Source organism: Orycteropus afer, unplaced genomic scaffold (genome assembly GCF_000298275.1).
Source record: "Orycteropus afer afer isolate SDZICR_OR568_19922 unplaced genomic scaffold, OryAfe1.0 scaffold00079, whole genome shotgun sequence".
Classification (NCBI taxonomy): Eukaryota; Metazoa; Chordata; class Mammalia; order Tubulidentata; family Orycteropodidae; genus Orycteropus; species Orycteropus afer.
In genome coordinates, this window is record NW_006921666.1 from 2,857,849 (window position 1) to 2,873,342 (window position 15,494).

Here is a 15,494-nt window from a genome sequence, read left to right on the forward strand (position 1 = left end):
AACTTATGTTTTCTCAATATATTTACAATGATTTATTTTTAAACATTATTTATAACTTATGCACCCACTCCTCAGTTATAAACATGGATAGGTTCCAAAGACCAGGTCATTATGAGATAATCAGTGTTACACAAAAATGGAACATGACTACATCATTACATAACTGCCAAACCACTGAGAATCATAGCCCAGCCAAGCTAACACATAACCTTAACCATCATAGCCAGCATTATTCTTGCCTTACACCTTGGCATTCATCACTGCCAGACATGTGGTTAAGGTGCAAAATAGTTGGATAGTAAATGTTTTACTATTGTAAATGTGAAATAAAGGTTAGCAAGAAAGTCGATAAATGAGGAGGTGTTACGCCTTGTTTTCTCCTTATATCCCTAAAGAATAGTATTGCATGCACCCTATCTTGGAGATGTAAAGAAGAATCACCACCACCACCAGAGGATGTACACAAACAAACCTGAGCATGGGCTTGGCTGTCCAAGCTGCCCATGCCCAGAACCAGAGAGACCTAGGGTTGAAGGAATGTATACACACATACACACACACTCCTGACAGGGATCACACAAGCACCTGCTACACCCCTTTCAGTGACAGAGCTTGATAAAGTCATGTATTACATGGTCTAACAGCTCTAACCACTGAAAAACTCTTTCTCTGTAGCTTTGATTCCTTCATTTCTCCCGCCTGGGTATCTACTACCTCCTCTACATGGCAACTCTTCCGATATTCAATATTCGAGGGCAATTATCCTGTCCCCAGTGAGTCTTGTGTTCTCCAGGGAATCCACGTGAGCTAATGGGGCCTCTCCATCTCCAGTGACAACAACACGCCTGCCTCAAACAGCCATTTCACAAGCATTTACATGGTTCCAGGCGGGCTGCTGCCTATAATTGTCACAGGAAACTGTTGCTTTGTAAACAAACAAACAAAAGAAGGCTTTCTAATCTGTTCTCAACTAGATCAAACTAAGTGGAATGTGTATGTACTAGAGACGCAGATTCAATGCCAACTGCCCCACTGTCAACACTCCACCTTCCCCACTCAACGAGAGGTGTTACCAACATGCACTGTGATCGACATCATTGTGGTTACAGTCATCTTTGACCTCATTGGTTAATTTATTCATGAGACATTACTGAGTCTATATTCCTGGGAATATGCATCCATCCACCACATGTTAGTGAGCACTTATACTCATATACATGAACAAGACACATATATACATAAAACCCATGGGTTAACCGCCATACAATGTGCATTATTAAGGGCACAAACATCTATTGACTGTTTTTTCTCAGACACCAGAGACATGGCATCTAGCATATCAGCCTGTGTGCACCTTAATTAATAAAGGAAAACAGAGCCCCACCCTCCCTTGTTCCATGTCTTAAAGCCACAAAAGAGAGAAAGAGAGCCCTCCTCACACAGTCCTGTAACAGGAATCAGGAAACCCAACTGAGCAACTGCAGCTTGCATTAAGGATGTGAAAGCCAAAAGGAGCCAAGAGATACATTAAAACATAGCCACTGGTTACATATTCTACACAGGTGTGGGGTGGGGGGACTGACCCCAATCTGCATTAACACGAGGCTGAAATCTCAGCATCAGAATGAGCCAACAGCAAAGTGTCCACAGCAACTCCAACCCCACCGCCCTCTGCCCACGTGGTTATTACCACATTATGGTGCTGGCCATGAAGCCAGGCTGGGCAAGCAGACTACAGACGAGAGGTTGGTGACTGTGTACATGGCAATGCTTGGGCTCAAAATGATGTCTGAGGGCTTTGTTCTTAAAAAACACAACATGTTTAAGCTACAAAATCATGGGAAGAATTCACCTGGTTTATGGATGTGTCAGTGAAATGATTGTTGATGTTGAGTTGGCCAAGAGCCAAGACTAGCACTATCCCCTTTAGGGTGCAGGTGGGAATTTGTGTGGCAAGTTTCCAGAGGCTATGGCAATGTGGGAGAAACATCCTCTAGACCCGCCTAATCCCTCTCCCTGGGAGACTTCTACCCTACAGTGCCAAAAACATGGGATACCCAGGGCAACCTGGCAGAAGAAGAAGCATTTTCAAATAGGACATATGCTTCCAAGGCTAGTTTCCAGACACAGCTACTCCATCTCACGCCCTGATCGTTTTATTAAAAAAAAAAAAAAAAAACATCCTGCCAGGCTTTCTGGCAAAATCTTGATCCCTACTGGTGTGTCTGATCCTAGTTACCAGGAACAGGCTTGTCAAGGAAGTAGCAACAATTCCATTTCTCTCTGCTCCACAGCATTGGAGAACTTCCCCTCATCTCTTTGCTGTGTCATTTGGGATTTCCAAGGGGCTCCTTGGAAATTCAGAGATGTTGGAAACCTAGCCAGGAATGAAGGGAGATGAGACATCTTGGGGGACGAAATGAGGCACAGACAATTGAGTCAGAGATGTGGCTAACCATGAATCATGCAGAGGGCAAGCTCTCCAGGGGCAAAATTACTGGAGTATGAATCACCTACTTGCATCAGAGTCTCCTCCCACATAAAGCCATCCCACATTGTTTAAGATGCATCACAAGCACTTAATTCTAAATAACTCAGTGGTGTATGTATTGCTAGGGCCATATTAGAGGATTCCTTATGAATTTTACCTTGACATAAGAATTAGTTCCTGCAAAGCATCATTCAGAAATTGTATGACCCATCCAACTTCCCCCCACCTGCAGGGCCCGTCGAAAAGGTCAGATTGCTTTAAATAGAGTTGGGACCAATGAGGAAGGAACTGGGAAGCCAACTTTGGTCTGATGTAAGAAATCCCTAATACTCAGCATAGATCAGAGATCAATTAGGCTGTGTTGGAAAGCACTATATCCCCTGTCATGTGGCAAGGGGGGACATTTGATATAGTAAAGAGGAAGATGAAGAATGAGTAGTTAGACTCAGTGACCCTTCAAGTCTCCTCCAAATTTATGACCCCATGACTCTGCTATGTCCCTTGGTTTCCAGTGCATTACACAGCTTGAAGACAAGGCAAATGCCATACCATCTTCAGCAAGGGTCATGGGATCCATCTCTCGTGGGAGATTACCCCTAAAGCACCACAACCCCCACCCCAAAATATCAGTTTATCTCCTTCCATCTAAACAGGCTCACAACATGTCATCTCAAGTTGAACTCCAGCCTTGCCTTTCCTGACCTAGGCTGACCAAATAAACTGTCGGCGGCTAGTCTTAAAGGACCTCAATGTTGCAATGGTTAAGCACTCAACTGCTAACCCAAAAGGTTAACAGTTTGAACTCACCAGCCACTCTATGGGAGAAAGATGTGGCAATCTGCTTCTGTAAAAATTACAGCCTTGGAAATTCTGCGGGGGCAGTTTTATTCTGTCATATGGGGTACTATGAGTCGAAATTGACTCCACAGCACTCAACACTGTTAGTCCTATAGGAATTCTATGGGTCAGAGGCTCAACACCCTTCATGCTCACTCTTCCTCATCCCCTTCGGTCTCCGAGGCTAACCATTCAGGAGATGGAGCCCTTTCTGGAAAGAAGCCAGAAAGAAGGGAGAGGAAGGAAATTTAAAAAAAAAACAAAAAACTGTGTGTGTCTGGCACACTTCCAGCTCCACCAGCCATCCCGCACTGTTTGGACCACAAACAAGTGATTTTGTCTTTGCTTTCCAGCTCTTCCCACCTCGTAACTGTGCTAGTCCTTTATATTTTAAAGTAACTTATTAAGTAAATAAGCTTTAGACATTCTCACTGCACTTTCTCGATTCTCCAGGGGCTGCAGACAGCACTTTTCCAATCACACATGGTGGAGAGGACACTGGATCATTCTTGAAAATGCACTGCCCACTAGACAGGAGACCCCAGCCCTTCACTGTGCCCACAAGCACAGGACTATGGAGATGCTGTCCTCTGAGGATGTCACGTTGGCAAACAGAATAACTGCACGGGACTCAAGCCTGCAGGTAAGAGGCAAGACTACATCAGGGGAGGATCGAATAAATTACAGCGAATAAATTACAGCTCATGGAGAGACTTGACGGAAAACCCCTAGGGTCATTTTCTTAGAAACAAAGATACAGTGCTTAAATAGGAGCCCCCATAAAACCAAAGGGATTCTCAGCGCATTTCCTGCCTAGAAAACCTGAACCAGGAGCTTATCATCCCCTACAGTTTCTGCTTTTCCTTCACCCTCACCCTCTTGCATACCCTGACATCAACCAGTTGTCGTTGAGTGGATTCCAACTCCTGGTGACCCTGCACGTGTTAGAGCAGAACTGTGCTCTGTACGGTGTTAAAAGGCTGGTTTTTCAGAAGGGGATTGCCAGGCCCTTCTTCTGAGGCACCTCTGGGTAGACTCAAACCCCAACCTTTTGTTTGGCAACTGAACACATTAACCATTCGTACCACTTAGAGATGCCATCCTCTTACTTAGTATAGCCCTTTTCCCCTAAAGAGCTCAAAGCACTCCTAATTTCTAGGACTGGATCTAAAGTCCATTTCAACACAGAATGAAATTGGTAATTTGCCTGGATGACTATGAGGTCAATTTATTTTTAAAAGCTGCTAGTACTGCTTCCTCAGTTAAAATACTAATAATAAAAAGCAAACTATTTGGAAAGTACATTATTTAGGAACATTGTGGACACAGTTTGAGAGCACATACAGACGCTGACACATTTAAAGGGGGCCCTGTATTGCCTTTAAATAGGTCACCCAAAGACATCAATTTCTGGAGAACAACAGCAGTAATGACAACCCACTGGCACTGTCAGTTCCCAGATAGATCACAGAGACAGGCCTGCAGAGCCATGCTTTGTCTTTCACCTCTGCCAGCCACAGCCTGTCACCTGTAACAAAGTCCCCCAGTGAGCCACCACAAGCCAAAGAGCCCCACCTCAGCTGCAAAACCCGCAGCAGGGGCTCTGGGACTCTCCCTATGCTTAAAGACCCACTTGTTCCCTGAATCCACAGCAACTGTTTCCAACACCCCGTCTCGTCACCCCCTGGCTGTCCTGGCGTTGCCGTTCTTGTTGTCGACTGCCGTCAAGTGGGCCCCCAATTCGTGTGTCACAGAGTAGAACCATTCCGTAGCGTTTCCTTGAATGTCATTGTTTTTATTTTTGGAGTCTAATACTTCAAATTTATTCTGAAGTTTCTTTTTGTTCTTTTGGATTTAATTCTTTCTCCTAAAGACCTATTAAAAGCAGTTGCCTTCTATATGCTGACTTTACATATAATTTTAACATGTTTCTATTAAAATATGATCTGGGGAATACATGCTTATTACCCAGCTTTATGCAAACCGAGGCACTTTATTTCTATTAAAAATGTTTAAAGAATAAAAGCCACCTTTTAAGTTGAAAATATTTCTCTTGAGCACATTTTTGTAGTAACTTTTTTTTTTTTTTTTGGCTGTAATGTTTATGGAGGCAGAAGACTGCCAGGCCTTTCTTCTGCTGGGTGGGCTCCGTCAACCTCTAAGTTAGCATCTGTGCACAAACCACTTGTGCCACCTGGGCTCACTGGATATCCCAGCTGTCTCCTCCCGCCCTGCCTTTGCCAATGGTATTCCTATATGCCTGTCATCTTTCTGCATTCCCTACCCATGACTATTCTTTCCTCGCTGGGCAAGAAAGGAAGGAAACAATGTCTGTGATGAAGGGTCACTGGTGGGAGGGAAATTGCACATCCACCCAGCACAATATTGCTGTCACTGGACAGCAACGAGTCTTTTTAACAGAAGCAGACTCACAGAAGTGGGACCCAAAGCTTACGGCATCAGGAACCTTACACGAAGCAAATCACAAATACAAAATTAGGTCTAGACATTTATAGAAGGGGCCCATGCAAGTAAGGATACGGAAGGTTCAGTTTCATGGTGCAGCCACCTCTGTGATGATACCACACACATAAACACAAAGGAAAAGAATAAAATAGAGAAAGGGAGTTTGGTTTTGTCATCTGTGAAGAGAAGCTGGAGGCAGAAGGAGAACAAGAGGGAGTCTGGCAGAGAGGTCTAGAAAGTCTGTCTTCCACCGCCAGCTCCGGGTGGGATGCTGGGTATTTCCTTGTTCCTGGAACCCACAGGGGAGTGTGAAGAGGCCGTCCTATTCAGCGATGTTCCAGTATAGGTAACTGTGATCCAGCTGCCACAGGAACCATGGTCCGCTCCCATCACTTCACTCAAAACCAACATTCTGAAGCATTCTGAGGTTGGGAATTGAGTGCCTCATATTCATTTCATTTCTCTAATTCTCTCACCCCCCCTCCTCTCTCTCTTTCACACACCCCCCTCTCTCATCTCTTCCTCTGTCAGCCTCCCTCCCCATTGTGATGACAATGATGGTACTCTAGTCAAAACTGAGAGGAACAATGCTCCTGAGATGGGCCAAGCTGAAATAACCTCTTGTAGTTTAAAAAAAAAAAAAAAAAAACTTACTGCCATCGAGTGGGATCCAACTCATAGCATCCAACTCATAGGGTTTCTGAGGCAGTATCTCTATGGAAGTAGATTGTCCAGTCTTCCTTCCGAGGAGTGGCTGGTGGGTTTGAACTGCCAGCCTTCTGGTTAGTAGTCAAATGCCTTAGGCACTACGCCACCAGAGCTCCCACATCTTGTACCAGTAGTTTGAAATTCTGTTTCTCATCAGCACCCAGGGAGGCAATGCTCCCTTTCATGACAGTGACATGGGCCATTTGTGTTAATGAAGAGAACTTAAGACCAGAGGTACAATGTCACATTGGGGATCTGGGCTCTCAGCTTCCAGAGACACCTGCACCAATAGGCAGCATCCAAGTGTGCCCTCACACCCTCTACTCACACAAGTTCATTGGCTTCTCAAGGCCTGGGTCTCCTTACATATGCACTGGGTATGGTAATGCCTGCCCTTTACATCTCAGGGAGTTGCTGTGGGGACTAGAACAACACACTTACAGGCAGAGAGCTCTCAATATGGTCCAACATGTACAATCACTATCAGCAAGCCTATGGTCTTAGGTAGGGGCAAAATGGCAATGAAACTGGATTCCATACTCCCCCTAAAACTCCCTCCTTATACCTCTGCCACCTTTCAAACTGGGATAAATGGCAATGGTGGTGGTCAGGTAGCCCAAAGGGGAACTTCAAATTTTCTGGAAAACCAAATTGCTGGCCACTTCACCCTTACACACTTCACTCCGAGAAACCAATAGCCCAGAGTCAGTATTTGCTCTTTCCCAGGGACAGTGCTGATAACTTTCTAGGCTTTATCTCACTTAATGCTCCAGCAACCCTATATGATTTATTCCATCCAGATAGCATCGTGGTTGAGTTTGGGTTCTGGAGTTAGATTATCTAGATACAAATCCCAACTTGGCCTCTCATTAGCAGTATGATCGTAGAGCAGTTATTTAACCTCTCTTCTATCCCTCAGCTCCCTCATCTACAAAATGGCAATAGTAGTAGTGTGTTATAGAGCTACTACAAGAGCTAGTACACACACAGCAGTTCAAACAGTCGCGCCATAGAGCAAGAGCTCTGGTTGTTAGCTGTGATGAGGATGATGATTGGTGAGGATACTGAATCTTGAAAGTCTTTGAAGACATACAACTTGTAAGTAGGCAAGCCCCAAATTCAAGTCCAGATGTTTTTCACTCCAGCAGCAATGTTCTTAACTAGTACACTAAACTTTGTTCAAGTTCCAAATTTCTCTGATCCTCATTTTCTCATCTGTAAAATGGGGATGGTTAATGGTATCAAACTAATAGGAATGTTGTGAGTATTAGAGGACATTATGCATATAAATCACCTGGGATGTCAAGCCCACCATGGTATTGATAATAGAAGCAATAATAACATCATTTAATATTATCCAAGGAAGGGCACCTTATCCTCAGTGCTCTGTCCAAGTCTCACTCATTCTAGTTCCACCTCTGGGCCTTCAATGTTATCAACCTGCACTGTGTGGCCAGCAAATGCACAGGCCTAGGAGGAGCCAGGGAAGGTCATGTTAGTCCCATCCCTCAAGTGTACCCCACCTCTCTGTCCTGTGAAGATAGGGGAGGGCCCAGCTGACTGGCAGCTGCCTCAGAAACTGAATACAATCTTTCCAGGGGAGCCTGCAGAGAGAGAGATAGGGGCCTTAAAAATAATTAGCCCCCAGATGGACACTGGGAGGAGGTAACTATGGGGAGGAAGTGGGAGGGGAGCTGCTGCATTGTAAATTTTGGTCAATGACATGAGACAAAGTATATGTGAACTGCTGTATGAAAAGTGAATTTACTCTGTAAATCTTCACCCAAATCCTAATAAAAAAATAAAATAAAATAAAAAATAATTAGCCCCCAGCACTGGGTCTGTGGTGTCTTATTACCAAATGCAAATTCAAGTTCTTGTGCTCCTGGCAAAGTGCCTGCATGACCCTCAATCCTGCTGAGTTTGGACCCACCGCCCAGCTCCTCCACACAGAGGCAAAACCCAGCAGCTGGTGTGTAGGCTCTTCGAGGGGAGAGGGTTATTCTCACTCCATCGAAAGGGGACAAGCAAGACAGTATTATTTCTTTAGAGGCGGCTGAGATGCTATGGGGGGGGGGGCAGGGATTGCACTTCCCTCCACAGTTAAAAGAGGGATAATTAGAGCAAGTGGCAGGCGGCTGCTCTGCCGTTTAGCATACAGCATACCCAGGAAATCTCACTTGGTAATCAGGAGGAGAGGAGGAAAGAGGAGCAATCAGACCCCTATTCAGGCTCCGTTTAGCAACAGCCCCTGCTGGCTCACTGGGCAGGTCCCATCCAAAGCCTGCACACTGGGTGGGGAACCAAGTTGCAGAAGCAGTGGTGTCCCTCCTTTGTGCACATTTGCTTCTGGGCTACCTTCTTGCATCCCAGGGAAGGAGATACTGAAAGGAGGTGTCCTTTGCCCTCTGATGACTCACCACCACTCCCCTTGCCAATCCCCCTTCCGAAGCCATTCAGGGTTGACACAGATTAGGAGTAATGTTATATGACTGTTCCAGCAGCAGCATGTGCACTGGGAAGAGGTGGGGAGGGGTCCTTGTTATTACACAAGGGACCAACACAGGAGGACCCAGCTGGGGCAGTCACTGACCTTTACTACAGCATCCATTGTCTTTGTTGTTGGTGGTAGTAGCACTATCAAGTAAGACCCCAACTCATGGAGACTCACTGTCTTTGGACCTCAGTAAATGCTCAGGGGTAACCACTTCCTCTTGGTACACTATTCCATCCTCATTCTGGTTTTGAGAGATGGGGAAGAGTCATATAGTGAACCATAAAAAAGAAAAGTAATTGGAATTCACTTTCAGGAAGCCATCCCAAGGCCACAGTGGTGATGAGCCATCAATCAAATCAACCTGAGTAGGATGTCAGCTTTGACCAACAGGAAGGATGGGGGATGGGACATCAGTGGGTGTACCACACTGTAGTGTGATTCCTGTTAACAATACCCATCACTGCCCACAGTTCACTATAGGGTCCCATCACCTGAAAACCTAACAGTTGGAAATGAGACATGATGCTCCTAGTCCAGGCACCTGCCCACATCAGCAGGAAAAGATAACATAAAAATGAGCCATTTTTTTTCTTTGCCAACAGAACAGAACTTCATGCCTCTTCACTGAATTAACCTAAAAATGTGGGCACACAAATCATATGTCATGGGTAGGCACATGAAATAGGTTCAGGAATTTAGATCAACTTGTTATGGCTTCTCTCTTTTTACTTGGCCCCAACCCACTTGCAACAGCTAACTTCATGCTAAAGGACATCTGCAAGGAAGACTGTACTGAAATGTATACACTTTGGCAGTGAATCAATTCTTCACAGCCATAAGACTGTTGAGAAATCCAGTACATGCACATTCATAACTAAGAATGTCTTAAAAAATACACAATCAAGTCTAAATTTATTTCAAGGTAATGACAAACTCTCAATGACCCACAAGGGACTGCTCTCTAGAGGGAGCTCAGGGTACTTATTCATCAGCCAGTGCACTTCAAGGCTCCTCCTGGCAGGACAGACTGAGCTAAACAACAGCAAGTGACTATGCTGTGCCACCACTCCACATATGCATCATTTTGAATTATCTGCACTTCTTCTGTCCTCCAAGACCATTGTTGAAAAGGCAAGATTAAATTCCATTGTGAACAAGTCTGAAGTTGAGCACCAAAACATTCTATTTTGAAAAAAATAACACCTACAAGTAAAAATCTAGGACCTCATCTCCCTCTGTCATGTGCCACATGAGTTGGGTTGAGTCTTAGAATAAAGTAATAAAGTTTTCTCAAGTAAGTCTGTGTGGCATTCACTCTGCTGCCAAAGCTAATAGCCCTTCCCCACTTGAAACAGAAGACACTCAGGTCCATTACCTCTGACCCCAGGCCCAACTCCCCTACAGCAACTATGTCCAGTGTCTTCCAGGCCTTACCTAGAGAAGATACCCAGTGGGTTCTCACAATAGTCCAAGTACATGAAAGAGTTGGACCTCATCTGTGCATCTTCCCGAGGCACAGCATGGAGAAATTTTGAAGCCATCAAGACATGGAGGAGAACCAGGCAGGCCAAGCAAACAGCAACACTGCAGGCCAGCTAGAAGCTAATGAACCACAGAGGGCGCCTCCCACAGGCTCTAGCCACATTCATCTGAAGCTGCAGGAGCCCTTTCAGCTCTTGCTGCTCTTTGAACTGCTAAAGCATCAAGTGCAAAAGGGACCTTCCACACCTGCTGCAAGCCCTCACACAACCCAATGACAGGGCCCATGCTGCAAATGAGGACAATCAGGCACCTGGTGCATAGGACCAACAGCTGGGAATAAGTCCCCTGGCTTCAGCTCTGTGCCATGTGCCATTTAAAGGTGGGGAGAGGGAGTGGGTGCATCCTTACTACCCACATCCTCATGTCTTTAGGAAAATGGGCATCCTGTTTTATGCAGATCTGCTTGATGCTTCACAGCTGCTGTGATTTTTTTTTTCCCCTTATTTTATAGGTGAGTTTTCCCTGCTTACTCTCTCAAAATTAATGTGTATTGAGAGAATGGATAGTTTCTAATAGTCTGTGGTGCATTTTTGTGATTGATTAGACATGATGATAATTACTGGGATCAATAGGCTCTATTTATCCACAGTAAATTCTTTTACCTCTCCCAAAATTCTCTTTCACTTTAGTCTTTGCCCTGCCCTGCTTCCCTTCCAAGCTGACCAAGTGCTACTGTGACTACAGAGTTTATTTACTGTACATGTCAGGAGGATAAATAGTTACACCGTGTGTTTGCATTTACAGATAGAGGTAGCAATCCACAGCCAGGAGATGGTCAGGTCCTTGCAGAAAGAAATATTATTAAAATATATAGATTGTGTTTAGCTATTAAAAATCAATTGCACACAATCTGCTTCAAAGCCATTCCAATGGAGACTAGGGGAAAAAACACACACACCAACAAAAAAGAAAAAAAAAAAAAAAAAAGAGAGTGAGAGAAAAAAACGGATTATATACATACACAGTATAGAGATGCTTGTTGCAGAAAGTGCTGATCCAAACCTGCCCAGAGGAAATGAGTTCTTTTTAAACACAAAAAATGCAATCAGGGGTAATCAGCAAGTTAACAACACACTTGCAAACACCCTGGTCCCTAGAAAGGAAGAATGTCAGCTTTCAATGCAAGTTCTGAGAACAGAACAGATCCTCTGGGCAAATGAGAAAACAAGTGATCACGTCAGCGTCTTCAGGCAGAACTGTCTCCTAAGCCAAGATGCTTGGGAACAGCCGTCAGCTCCAGAAGGGACCTGTATGTGAGAAGCACTTCAATAACCACATTCCCAAAGTGGCTTTCTGGGCTGGGGTAACCTATAGTATTTGTCTGCACCTCTATTTCTAATGAGTCCAACAGGGAAAAACAGAAGCCCCAGGAAAGGATGGCATGTACATCTGGCAAAGGAAGGGGGATAGGTTGCCCAACACACAAGAGGAAAGTAGAAACCCGGGGAGAGTGCTATCAGTGTCCCGTAAACAGCCTGCACTGAGGCCACGAACAAGGTCCTGAGAAATGGTCTCCAATGTGTCTTGATCTCCAGCACATGTCACCTGTGAAATAAACTTTGTTTTTATTTATTAAAAAAAAAAAAAAAGGAAATAGGCATGGTGGCTAAAGTACATATCAACCTGCTTCAGAGGCTGGTCTACTCCAGGACAGTTTAAGGAGCACCTGCTGACACCATCAAGAATCACAAATCCTGAAGTAGTAGGTCCTCGCTTGAACAAAGAGATCCTGGGCATCAGTGATAAGACTCTCCCCTGGCCTCACCCACGTGACCTCCCTCAGCTCCCTGTGCTAGTCAGTTCTCAGCCTTGGCTGCACATTGAAATCATCTGGGGAGCTTTAAAAATAGATCAATTCTTGGATCCCACTCACAGAGGCTCTGATTGGACTGGTTTGGGGGTATGGGCTGGGTGAGGTACCCCAGGTGATCCTAAGGTGCTTCCAAGATTGAGAATCACTGTTCTTCCGAGTACCATCCTACTCTCTCCTTGAAAAGACCAGATACAATGGCAACATAAACAATACCATTAGAAGGATCCAAGGCTTAATTAAAAAAAAAAAAAAAAATAGTGGGAAACATAATTTCCTTGCCTCTTGGTCATCCCAACCTTTCAATACACATACTTGTGTGATCAGTTCTTAACACTTAATCACTTCGATACATTTTGGATTTTAAGAATATGTCAAATTACTGAGATCTCAGCCACTTAGATTTAATCCCATGGCAGCAAAAAAAAAAAAAAACAAACATGTACCCAAGGCCCCCTTTCCCTCCGTCTCTGGAAATCGTAGTCCAATTTGGGAGGTTCTTCAGGCTGTGCTGAATATTGCCAGCATACCTGGCGTTTTGGCTGGACGTGGTTCCTGTCAATCTCTATGCCTTTCTACACTGTTCTCAGTAGGTGGAGAGAACTGGTAAGGAAAACACATCTAGCGATGGACTCCTGTAAAACAAATCCTAGAACAAGGAGGCTCACCTGCAGATGCCTCAGCCATCCTCTAGAAACTGCCCATACAATTGCGGGAGAAGGAGCATACCTGAAGGGTTGGGTATACACCAGGGCCAAACATGACCTGGCAATCCATCCATTCTCATTCTTCTTTGCATAGGCATTTCTTCTCATGCTGGCAATGATGGAAAGTTTTCTATCCATTCCCAGTGTCCAAGTCTCAAAGGGTCAAGAGGGATAGAGATGACTGCTTTGCCAATTGCTATCTGATTTCTTGCTCTGAGTTCGGGCACAAACTCTACAGCCTATTCCATCTAGCACTTTGAGTACAGACTAACAGTTGAGTATAGACCCCATGGTTGAGCAGCCAGAGTTCTCTTCCTGCTGAGACCTCATGGATTTTCCATGAGAATCAGTAAAGGATTCCTACCACCTCCTCAGAGAAAGGGGCCTAACTATCTAATATGCAGCTAAGGAGGCACTTTAATGACAGAGCTGGTTTCTATTGGGGGTCTCTGGTCTCACTCAACCCAGTGGGTGGTTCTCTAGCAAGAGAGGGATGGTGAAGAGGGCCTTACCTTCTGAGCAGAGCTTGCCACCATAGCCAGTGGTCGAACAGTCACAGGTGGGGTGGCCATCCAGGAGAAAGCAGATTCCACCATTCTCACAGGGATGCTCACCACAGGGTCCCTCGGCATCCAACTGGACGCCCTGGCTCCCCAGAAGCCGAGGCTCTGAGTTGCCATACTTGAGATCCAGGATAAATCCTTTGAAGCCGGGCATAGCCTGTACTCCGTCGAGGGTCAGGGCAGAAGATCGTATGTCTGCAGGGACTCCACCAAGGAACAAGTCACTGACCACATCCATGTAGGGCCTCTGGGGCTGCAGCTGCCCAGACTGGCCCTCGCCGTCAAGCACGAGCACAGTGCGCAGGCGGTCACGGCTCACCATGAGGAAGTGCCAGCTGCTGTCATTCACTTGTTTGTTAGACAGCAGAGCAGTTTCTGCACAGTCCATGCTGAAGCGGAGCTGGACACGGCCATCCACCAGGGAGAGGCAGAGGAAGTCACAGACTCCACCATCATCCAAGTACAGGAGCAGCCCCGTGGAGACGTTAGTCTTGAACTGGAAGCTCAGGTCACTGCGTGTGCTGGCGTCCCAGCGAAGGTAGCGAGCCCACTGGTTGGGGAGGCCCATGAACTCAAGGCCTAGGCAAAGCCCCAACAGAGACCCCAGCAGGACGCTCACCTTCAGGGTGAAGAAAACCGAGTGAAAGGTGAAGCTCATGTTGGCTGCTGGGACAAAGCCCGGAGAGGGGCAGGCCAGGGAAAAGCCAGCAGGGGGGTTGCCCCTTTGGCAACGGAACGGCTGGAGGAAGACGAGTCAGAGGTGGGGGCACAGAGAGAACACAGAGGAAAGAGACACACACACAGAGATACTGAGATGAGGAGGAAGGAGGAAAAGGTGTGAGCTAGAAATTCAGTAACAATAGGAAGAGGCAGAGGAAAAAAGTCAGGAGGAGGAAGTGAGGGGCGAGAGGAAGGAGGAAAGTGTCTTTCTCCAAGAAAAGATCTCAGCTATCCATGTGGATCCGGAGGCCTTGATTCAAGGAGGAGAAGGTGCACGGTGGTAGAAGGAAGCCTTCAAGAATGTTCTCCTCCCAATAGGCCCCCACACGCCCCAGCCAGGGAGGCCGGGCTGAGGGCTGGGGGTGCCGTGATGGAGGAGGAGGGAGCAGTAAGGTGAGCCAAGTGGAAGATAGAAACAGACCAAGGACCAATCCTGAAGTTGTACCTCCTAGTAGCACGGGACCGCAAGGAGGGCAGCAGCCAGCAGCTGAGAGCTCAGGCAGAGCAGGGCCCAGGGCAGGGCAGAAGCAGGCTCAGGCTTCATGGTGCCGGCCAGAGGCAGTCCTGCCCATCACCTGCCTCCCAGGACTCCAGAGAGACCTAGGGCAGAAGGGGAGAGAGAAAGGAGAGGAGAGGATGATTAGGGTCACGTGTCAGGAAAATTGTGCAAACCATTTTAGTGAGGTCCTACAAGCCAGGTTATTCCAGTGATTCCTATGGGGTTCAGCTCTTCCAACAGTAGGAAGGCCCTGGTTCATCCAGAGCCATTGCCTAACCCCAAGCCCAGCTCCTAATGACATGTTCCATTTTTCTACATGCAAAAATGGTGTAAAACCCCTCAAATCTTATCAGCACATTTTTATGATAATATTCAGCTTTCAGGGTCAAATAGGTCAAATGCTAACATTCTGTACATTCACACACACATAATTTTTACTTATTTACCTATTAAAAGACATGAAAATTACATTGACCTTTTTAGATTTCAATATGTTCATTTGCTTGAATGTAGGCAGTCCAAGATTCCTAATTTTAAATATATGAATGAAATATTTATCCAAATCAATCAAAAGGTGAGAGACCATGGTTATTTTTGCTCATTGACAAATGTTGGAGAGAAACCCTCAAACAGACTTAGAGGCATATATATATG

General features: G+C 45.7%; 1 protein-coding gene across 1 annotated transcript in view; it reads right to left on the reverse strand.

The window, feature by feature from the left end:
• The window catches only part of NRXN3 (neurexin 3), a 2,130,901-nt gene extending 2,116,622 nt beyond the window's left edge, over positions 1 to 14,279 (reverse strand). The window contains exon 1 of the mRNA XM_042781017.1: positions 13,571 to 14,279. Within this exon, the coding sequence (XP_042636951.1) occupies positions 13,571 to 14,279 (709 nt within the window). The remainder of the gene's footprint in view (positions 1 to 13,570) is intronic.
• Between the last annotated feature and the right edge of the window lie 1,215 nt (positions 14,280 to 15,494).